A 10,171-nucleotide genomic window follows, 5' to 3' on the forward strand; every position below is an offset into this window, starting at 1 on the left:
ACAGAAGTGTATGAGATTAAAGAGATTAAATTAATCATCTACGCAGCAGTGTTTTACATCCTTCATGCGTCATCGTTTGAACGTTGGATTGTCGGCTTCTGATTGGAGGGTTTAGCAGCGAGACGTGTTGTGTTTTTGTGCGTTGAGTTTTGACGCAACGAGACTAAAATGTGTGTAACAATCCTGAAACCAGGTGACGAGCTGCGGCTCTGCGCCGCTCCCGCGGACAAATAGCGCCCTCGTCTGGTCACAACTCACAGCTGCATTTTCGCGGCTTGCGACGTCAGGCGACCAGCTCCTCTCTAATTGGCTGGCCTACCGTGTTCACGTGATCAGACCGCACCGCCCCCCGTCCAGCTCCTCTTTGATTGGCTGTCCGGCTTCGATCACGTGATCGGGCCATTCGTGCCCGTCCAGCTCCTTTTTGATTGGCTGTCCGGCTGTGATCACGTGAACGCGCCGCCCCGTCCCGCTGCTTCAGCGTCTCCGTCGGTTTGCCGGTGAGTTAACGACTTTTAATGACGTTTAACGACTTGTAACGGAGCCGTGTGCGACGAAGAGACGACGAGGCGGGAAGTTAACGAACCCGGACGCGTTTTAACGGGTGAGTTCACGGTGTCACGAAGTTTTAAGTGCTGCTGTTGTGGCTGCTGCTGCTGCTGCTGCTGCTGCTGCTGCTGCTGCTGCTGTTGTTGTTGTTGTTGTTGTTGTTGTTGTTGTTGTTGTTGTTGACGACGTTAACGGTCACTGTGACGCGGTTACCGGAGTCACAGTCACCTAAACCGAAGCCTCTCAGACTAACGTGTGCTTTAAAGACTCCTAACTGCCGAATACCGTCGCTGTTTTTATGCTAGCTGGGTTAGCCTGCGTGAGGTGACGTCACTCCGACACTAAACTTGTGCGAGTCAACTTGAGTGAAGGAGGAAGACGTCAAGAGGGTTCTCTATCACTTCTCGAGCTCGTCACGGTTTCACGTGGAGATGACAAAGACCACAGGAGACCAGCAGAGACCACAGGAGACCAGCAGAGACCCCTAGAGACCAGCAGAGACCACAGGACACCAGCAGAGACCCTCAGATACCAGCAGAGACCACAGTAGATCCCCAGAGACCAGCAGAGACCACAGGAGACCAGCAGAGAGCTCTATGAAATCTTCACCAGGGGGCTATTGCACAAAACCTAATAAGGGATTATCTGTGACCCGGTAGCATGAAAGCATGTCTCATATGTTATGGAATAAATTACCATGGAGTAGGCCTGTTCGATTAATCGATTTTAAATCGTAATCGCGATTATGTAGTTAGGACGATGTTAAAAAACGTGAAACTCGTAAAATCGATTTTTAGTTAAGTTAAAGTTCTGCACTTTATTCATTCATTCTTGTTTAATGGACACACCTTAAGATACATGTGAAAGTGAGGTTTTTCTCTTAATCCCAGAGGGATTGTTTTTTGTTTAAAGAGGTCTACAAGAAGATAACATGGAGCAAAACCAGATGGCAAACGTTCATTAATTGTTCTTTATTTTTTGGTTTACTCAAATCCCAATGCAAAATGTTCAATAAAAAACAGCATATTTGAAATAATTTCTTTGCCTTTTGTCATTTCACACAATAATCGTAATCGAAAATCGGATTTTAAGAGAAGAAAATCTGGATTTTATTTTTGGGCAAAATCGAACAGCCCTACTATGGATGTGTCTCTGGTCTCACTGGCTCTGGTTTCAGGACTGGAGATCTGGATTCTAGCTCTCTGGTTTCAGGACTGGAGATCTGGATTCTAGCTCTCTGGTTTCAGGACTGGAGATCTGGATTCTAGCTCTCTGGTTTCAGGACTGGAGATCTGGATTTTCCCGATGATTCACTGATACAGTCAGCTGTTCCTCATTAGAAGAGTCACATGACGAAGAGAAACTGCTGTGTCAGCGTTCAGGCTGCTGGACTTCCTCTAAACGTCATCGTCACGACGATCAGAATGAATCTGGATCAGAATGGGTCTAGATCAGAATGGATCTGGATCGTGGTGTGGTCATGTGGCCGGCCGGTGCTGATGTCATCCCCCAGCAGGGGGTCGACAGGTCTTTGTGTTAGAGACTGAAAACACCCGGAAGCTTCTCTTTGGTTGGAACTGTGTGTGTGTGTCTATGTGTTTGTTAAGTGTGTGTGTGTGCGTTTTTGTGTTTGTGTGTGTGTGTGTGTTTGTCAGTGTGTGTGTGAGTAGATTTTATCTTTATGTTTCAGCTATATTTATTAAACAGAATCAAACAGATGTGTCTAGTTAATGATTCTGGTTTCTTCTTTAGTGTTTATATAGTTTGGAAACGGCGTTCACTTCTCTCTCACACACACACACACAAACACACACACACACACACTCTGCTCCTCAACCCACTGATGATGTCAGAAGTGGCTCATTAGCACAATAAATTGATTGTTTCAGAGCTGCCGAGCTGCTGATCTGAGGCTGCTGTTTCCTGTTTGACGATGAAGACGGACGTCGTCTACAACCAGGTGAGATGGAGGCTTCATCAATCACTCACTCAATCAATCAATTAGTGTTAAAGGTTTGCATGTTCTCCCCGTGTTAGTGTGGGTTCTCTCCGGGTTCTCCGGCTTCCTCCCACAGTCCAAAGACATGCAGGATGGGGATAGGTTCATCGATGACTCTAAATGTCCCGTAGGTGTGAATTTGAGTGTGAATGGTTGTCTGTCTCTACATGTTGGCCCTGTGATAGACTGTTTACCTGTCCAGGTGTACCCTGCGTTCACCCAATGACAGCTGGGATCGGCTCCAGCCCCCCCGTGACCCTGAATACAGGATAAGCGGTAGAAAATGGATGGATGGATGGATGGATAAATGTATTTTAATGGATACAGAGAAGGATCTTCAGTCAGTTCAGTTCGACAAACTCCTATTTTGAAAATCAAATCTGTGTCTTCCTGTTTGGTTGAAGCTGGAGGACGAGGTGCTCCGACGGGGATCTGAGAGGAGATGCCAGCTGGTAGGTCCCAACGAGACCACTTCAGATCCACAATTGAATCCTCTCAGACATGAATGTGAACCCCCTCCTCCAGTACTGCAGGTGTGTCATGGCCGTCGTCTCCGTGGTTACCGTGGTCACCCTGCTGCTGGCTGCCACCTTCCTCTATAACCTCCTGACACCGAGGACTTCCTCCTCCCAGCCTGTCCCGGACCTCCGTCTGTCCCAGGACCAGGTCTGCTCAGACCCCTGCAAGTAGGCAAACATCTGCACACACACAAACACACACAATACGTCACCGTGTTAGATAGAGACTAGAGGTGTTTAGTGTAAATACGTCACCGTGTTAGATAGAGACTAGAGGTGTTTAGTGTAAATACGTCACCGTGTTAGATGGAGACTCTACAGGTGTTTAGTGTAAATACGTCACCGTGTTAGATGGAGACTCTACAGGTGTTTAGAGTAAATACGTCACCATGTTAGATGGAGACTAGAGGTGTTTAGTGTAAATATGTCACCGTGTTAGATAGAGACTAGAGGTGTTTAGTGTAAATACGTCACCGTGTTAGATGGAGACTAGAGGTGTTTAGTGTAAATACGTCACTGTGTTAGATGGAGACTCTAGAGGTGTTTAGTGTAAATACGTCACCGTGTTAGATGGAGACTAGAGGTGTTTAGTGTAAATACGTCACCGTGTTAGATGGAGACTAGAGGTGTTTAGTGTAAATACGTCACTGTGTTAGATAGAGACTAGAGGTGTTTAGTGTAAATACGTCACTGTGTTAGATAGAGACTCTACAGGTGTTTAGTGTAAATACGTCACCGTGTTAGATGGAGACTAGAGGTGTTTAGTGTAAATACATCACCGTGTTAGATGGAGACTCTACAGGTGTTTAGTGTAAATACGTCACTGTGTTAGATAGAGACTCTACAGGTGTTTAGTGTAAATACGTCACCGTGTTAGATGGAGACTAGAGGTGTTTAGTGTAAATACGTCACTGTGTTAGATAGAGACTCTACAGGTGTTTAGTGTAAATACGTCACCGTGTTAGATGGAGACTAGAGGTGTTTAGTGTAAATACGTCACCGTGTTAGATGGAGACTCTAGAGGTGTTTAGTGTAAATATGTCACCGTGTTAGATAGAGACTAGAGGTGTTTAGTGTAAATACGTCACCGTGTTAGATAGAGACTAGAGGTGTTTAGTGTAAATACGTCACCGTGTTAGATAGAGACTAGAGGTGTTTAGTGTAAATACGTCACCGTGTTAGATAGAGACTAGAGGTGTTTAGTGTAAATACGTCACCGTGTTAGATGGAGACTCTAGAGGTGTTTAGTGTAAATACGTCACCGTGTTAGATAGAGACTAGAGGTGTTTAGTGTAAATACGTCACCGTGTTAGATAGAGACTAGAGGTGTTTAGTGTAAATACGTCACCGTGTTAGATAGAGACTAGAGGTGTTTAGTGTAAATACGTCACCGTGTTAGATGGAGACTCTAGAGGTGTTTAGTGTAAATACGTCACCGTGTTAGATGGAGACTCTAGAGGTGTTTAGTGTAAATACGTCACCGTGTTAGATAGAGACTCTAGAGGTGTTTAGTGTAAATACGTCACTGTGTTAGATAGAGACTCTAGAGGTGTTTAGTGTAAATACGTCACCGTGTTAGATAGAGACTAGAGGTGTTTAGTGTAAATATGTCACCGTGTTAGATAGAGACTAGAGGTGTTTAGTGTAAATACGTCACCGTGTTAGATGGAGACTAGAGGTGTTTAGTGTAAATACGTCACCGTGTTAGATAGAGACTAGAGGTGTTTAGTGTAAATACGTCACTGTGTTAGATAGAGACTAGAGGTGTTTAGTGTAAATACGTCACCGTGTTAGATAGAGACTAGAGGTGTTTAGTGTAAATACGTCACCGTGTTAGATGGAGACTCTAGAGGTGTTTAGTGTAAATACGTCACCGTGTTAGATGGAGACTAGAGGTGTTTAGTGTAAATACGTCACCGTGTTAGATGGAGACTAGAGGTGTTTAGTGTAAATACGTCACTGTGTTAGATAGAGACTAGAGGTGTTTAGTGTAAATACGTCACTGTGTTAGATAGAGACTAGAGGTGTTTAGTGTAAATACGTCACTGTGTTAGATAGAGACTAGAGGTGTTTAGTGTAAATACGTCACCGTGTTAGATGGAGACTCTAGAGGTGTTTAGTGTAAATACGTCACCGTGTTAGATAGAGACTAGAGGTGTTTAGTGTAAATACGTCACCGTGTTAGATAGAGACTAGAGGTGTTTAGTGTAAATACGTCACCGTGTTAGATAGAGACTAGAGGTGTTTAGTGTAAATACGTCACCGTGTTAGATAGAGACTAGAGGTGTTTAGTGTAAATACGTCACCGTGTTAGATGGAGACTCTAGAGGTGTTTAGTGTAAATACGTCACCGTGTTAGATGGAGACTCTAGAGGTGTTTAGTGTAAATACGTCACCGTGTTAGATGAAGTCTCTAGAGGTGTTTAGTGTAAATACGTCACCGTGTTAGATGGAGACTCTAGAGGTGTTTAGTGTAAATACGTCACCGTGTTAGATGGAGACTCTAGAGGTGTTTAGTGTAAATACGTCACCGTGTTAGATGGAGACTAGAGGTGTTTAGTGTAAATACGTCACCGTGTTAGATGGAGACTCTAGAGGTGTTTAGTGTAAATACGTCACCGTGTTAGATGGAGACTCTAGAGGTGTTTAGTGTAAATACGTCACCGTGTTAGATGGAGACTCTAGAGGTGTTTAGTGTAAATACGTCACCGTGTTAGATGGAGACTCTAGAGGTGTTTAGTGTAAATACGTCACCGTGTTAGATGGAGACTCTAGAGGTGTTTAGTGTAAATACGTCACCGTGTTAGATGGAGACTCTAGAGACAACCCCAGCAGGACTGAAGTTATTGATCAGTGATCAGAAAGCCGTCCCTCTCCTCAGGATTGTGATGGTGGAGAGCGTCCCTGAAGGACTGGACTTCAACTCCAGCACCACCCACCCCTCCATCTTCCAGGCTTGGCTCAATCTGATGGCGGTGGCTCACAGCACCGTCGACATCGCCTCCTTCTATTGGACGCTCACTAACGAAGACACTGGCACTCATGAGCCGACAGCCTATCAGGTGAGCTGGGAGGAGGACTGTTACTGGTCTAGTCTGTTACTGGTCTCGTCTTGGTGTTGGCCTCGTTCCATCTTTCCAACATGAACGTTATCTCCTCATGTCCACAGGGTGAGACCATCCTGAAGACACTTGCTGAGCTCTCTGGGAAGTTGTCTGTTCGTATTGCAGTGAACACACCACAGGAGAGCCAACCACAGGGAGACCTGAGGCTCCTCAGCCAATCAGGTGACAGGAGCTCTTTGTTCTTCTGATCACTCATAATATTGTAGTTATCACACATTTACCTTTTTGTGTGTGTGTGTGTGTGTGTGTGTGTGTGTGTGTGTGTGTGTGTGTGTAGGAGCTGACATCAGGCCAGTGAACATGAGGCAGCTAACCTCTGGTGTTCTCCACACGAAGTTCTGGGTTGTCGACAAGAAACACATTTACATCGGCAGCGCCAACATGGACTGGAGGTCTCTCACACAGGTACACACACACACACACACACACAATGTAATCTAGTATTTTATACCCTTTATGTGTCAACAGGACTCCCTGATTCTGAATCAGGTCTGTGTGGACAGGGTCTGGATGTTTCAGTGTTGATAATAGAGTGAGCTGCTTGTGTAAGAGGTGATGATGTCACTTCCTGCTGCAGGTGAAGGAGCTCGGCGCCGTCGTCTACAACTGCAGCTGCTTGGCGGAGGACCTGAGTAAGATCTTTGAGGCCTACTGGTTCCTGGGGGGGAGCCAGTCTATCCCTTCTCCGTGGCCCAGCAGCTTCTCCACCCACTACAACAAGGACACGCCCCTACAGCTGTCACTCAACAGCACGCCCTCCAGCGTCTACCTGACGGTGAGGACCAGAGACCGGTCTGAGTGGACCCCAGGTCTACACCAGAGACCAGTCTGAGTGGACCCCAGGTCTAGACCATTTACATTTACATTTAGGTCATTTAGCAGACGCTTTTGTCCAAAGCGACTTACAATAAGTACATTTGTCAAAAGAAGGAAACAAGGAAACCACAACCTATCATTGCTGATAAAGTAAGAGCTAAAAATAGAAACAAGTGTTCGGTCCTCGTCTGAGTAAAGTAGTAGCTGTTCAGCAAACATACCTTAAGAACAACAGTGCTATGATCAAAGTGCTATAGGTAAGAACATAGAAGTGCTATTTTTAGGGGTGGGGGGGTCGTTAGTGGGTCATGCTATGCAGAGTCGAGGTAAAGTCTGAACAGTCTGAATGGGAGTTCGTTCCACCACTGAGGACCAGAACAGAGAAGAGTCTGGACTTTGCTGAGCCACAGTTGTTTGATTTCAGCGATGGTGGTACCAGCCGGCCAGCTGAAGTAGAGGAGTGAAGTGCTCGGGTCGGGGCGTGAGGTTTGACCATGTTTGAAGGTAGATGGGTGCCGTTCCATTGATGGCCCTGAAGGCCAGTGTCATCGTCTTGAATTGGATGCGTGCTGCAACAGGGAGCCAGTGGAGGTCACGGAGGAGGGGGGTCACATGGGAGAATTTGGGTAGATTGAAGATAAGGCGTGCTGCAGCGTTCTGGATACGCTGCAGACCAGAGACAGGTCTAAGTGTACCCCATGTCTAGACCAGAGATAGGTCTTAGTGGACCTCAGGTTTAGACCAGAGTCCATTGAGGTTCTAAACTGAAGCTGTGGTTCCTCGTGTCCTAGAGTTCCCCTCCATCCTTCTGCGGGTCTGGCAGGACCTCAGACCTCCAGTCGATCCTCGCCGTGATAGACGATGCTCAGAGTTTCATCTACATCGCCGTCATGAACTACCTGCCCACCATGGAGTTCTCCCACCCAAAAAGGTAGACCAGAGACCAGAGACCAGAAAACCATGTCCGTCATTACATCATAATCTATTTGAAGTGAAATTCAATCATACATAACCTGGATCACTAAAGTGGTGCTGGCTTGTTCTCAGGTACTGGGCCGACATCGACACCCAGCTGAGGAGAGTCGGCTACGAGAAGAAGGTCAAAGTGCGCCTGCTGATCAGCTGCTGGGCTAGCACCCAGCCCGTCATGATCCCCTTCCTGAGGTCTCTGGCCTCCGTTCAGGACCCCCAGACCAGACTGGACATCCAGGTGGTGAGTACCAGAACTGCGAAGGCCAAAAACCAAGACCACGTCCACATAGCGTAAACAATCCATGGCGGTGGCCTTCCAAAGAGTTAGTGGTCATGTAGTCTGTAGGAAGCCAGGTGTCCACGAGGATCCTGATTAGAGTCGGTAACGATGACTCCTGTCCCCCTCCAGAGGCTATTCGTGGTTCCTGCCAGCCCCCAGCAGAAGGAGATCCCCTTCGCCAGAGTCAACCACAATAAGTACATGGTGACAGACCAAGTGGCCTACATCGGTAAGGAACCGCCTCGCCATTACCCATCAGCCCCGTGTCTGAAATCTAATCCCTGTCTTCTGTCTGCAGGGACGTCTAACTGGTCGGGGGACTACTTTGTGAGCACAGCAGGCTCAGCATTGGTCGTCAACCAAACCGCATCAAAGTCTCTGGAGCCCACCGTCCAATCACAGCTGAAGGCTGTGTTTGAGAGGGACTGGGACTCGGACTACAGCGCTCCTCTGACCCAGCACTCCGACCTCAGAGACTTGTGTTAGTTTCTGCAGGTCTGACCCAGCACTCGGACCTCAGAGACTTGTGTTAGTTTCTGCAGGTCTGACCCAGCACTCGGACCTCAGAGACTTGTTAGTTTACTTCAGTATTTAAAAGGCAGCAACATTAAACAGAGGTTCAGGTCCAAAGAAGGTCATTGACTCCTCTTTGACCAGCAGAACAACCCTGAACCCGAACCCAGAACCCCTAGTCTCATATGGTCCACGTGGTGCAAGGTACATTTCGTATTAGCATTTAGCATCTTCACGCCTTTTCTTTCACAGCTGACCAATCAGAGCTCCTCTGCTGTGACCTGCTGTGCTCAGAGCAGGAGAACCAGGAAGATGAACTCTGGTGGGTTCCATCATGTGGTGTCGAGCCGGGTGCACAAGGGGGTGCTGTTTCACTGATGGAACGACATGTTACATGATCTCTTCATTGATCACGTTCTAGTTTTAAAAATCGACCACAATGCATTTCTCAGCCTCTGTGGGATCCTCTGTGGGTTCCCTCGGACCCCAGCTCAGCTCAGGGACCCTGGCTCCCTTCAGGGCCCCCGGCTCGGCTCAGGGCCCCCCGCTCGGCTCAGGTACTTAAATGTTGCTGCGTCTGCTTTTAAACTTTATGCTGATGACAAGGACGACGATGAACTCTTCGTTTGGAGCGATGAAACCTCGTCCTCTTCACAAACGATCAACTATCAATAAACCAGTTTAAACCAGTTCGTTCTCCTGTGGTTTGATGACGTTGCTGCTCCGTCTACCACCACTTCCTGTTTACAGTAAATGTGTTTTCATTCACACCAGTAACTGTCTTTATTGTATTATTTGCAGTAGCAGATGTCCAACACTAGATGGCATTGTTGGTGCAGGTTTAGATACCGTCTCCTCACATCAGACTCAGAATGTGTAACAATGGACCATAATGTACTAAATGAACATCACGCTGGATTGAAGAAGACTTGAAACTAGAGATTGAGACCATAAACTCATGTTTACAATGTTTACTGAGATAATACATCAAGAGAGAAGTAGGACCATTTTCTCATAGACTTCTATACAACCAGAGAGGAGTCGCCCCCTGGTGGCCAGCAGAGAGAAGTAGGACCATTTTCTCATAGACTTCTATACAACCAGAGAGGAGTCGCCCCCTGGTGGCCAGCAGAGAGAAGTAGGACCATTTTCTCATAGACTTCTATACAACCAGAGAGGAGTCACCCCCTGGTGGCCAGCAGAGAGAAGTAGGACCATTTTCTCATAGACTTCTATACAACCAGAGAGGAGTCACCCCCTGGTGGCCAGCAGAGAGAAGTAGGACCATTTTCTCATAGACTTCTATACAAGCAGAGAGGAGTCGCCCCCTGGTGGCCAGAAGAGAGGATGCAGCTTTGTGATTCTGTTATAAATATTCCGAAGCCTCCCATCTCAAAAA

General features: G+C 46.9%; 1 protein-coding gene across 3 annotated transcripts; it reads left to right on the forward strand.

Annotated features, from left to right (window-relative positions):
- Positions 1-434: 434 nt before the first annotated feature.
- pld3 (phospholipase D family member 3) lies at positions 435-9,461 on the forward strand. Of its 3 annotated transcripts, XM_084019071.1 has the most exons (13): positions 462-604; positions 2,439-2,509; positions 2,953-3,000; positions 3,074-3,234; positions 5,948-6,128; positions 6,236-6,353; positions 6,469-6,596; positions 6,769-6,966; positions 7,799-7,938; positions 8,055-8,220; positions 8,389-8,488; positions 8,558-8,787; positions 8,891-9,461. In XM_084019071.1, exons 2-12 carry the CDS (start codon positions 2,483-2,485, stop codon positions 8,743-8,745), a joined length of 1,455 nt encoding a protein of 484 aa, XP_083875197.1. In that variant the 5' UTR covers positions 462-604; positions 2,439-2,482; the 3' UTR covers positions 8,746-8,787; positions 8,891-9,461. The 3 variants fall into 3 exon arrangements, with proteins under 3 accessions (XP_083875198.1, XP_083875197.1, XP_083875196.1); XM_084019072.1 differs by having other exon boundaries at positions 435-500; positions 8,558-9,461; XM_084019070.1 differs by having other exon boundaries at positions 8,558-9,461.
- Positions 9,462-10,171: the final 710 nt, after the last annotated feature.

This window comes from Eutrigla gurnardus (genome assembly GCF_963514095.1).
Source record: "Eutrigla gurnardus genome assembly, chromosome: 10".
Classification (NCBI taxonomy): Eukaryota; Metazoa; Chordata; class Actinopteri; order Perciformes; family Triglidae; genus Eutrigla; species Eutrigla gurnardus.

What these genes read in the sequence shown, in the direction of transcription:
- pld3 (XM_084019072.1), top strand. Translation starts at nt 2,483, where the DNA reads ATGAAGACGGACGTCGTCTACAACCAG. An exon ending in GAGGCTCCTCAGCCAATCAG is followed by an intron (nt 6,354 to 6,468) that starts GTGACAGGAGCT and finishes GTGTGTGTGTAG; the next exon opens with GAGCTGACATCAGGCCAGTG. An exon ending in AGACCAAGTGGCCTACATCG is followed by an intron (nt 8,489 to 8,557) that starts GTAAGGAACCGC and finishes TTCTGTCTGCAG; the next exon opens with GGACGTCTAACTGGTCGGGG.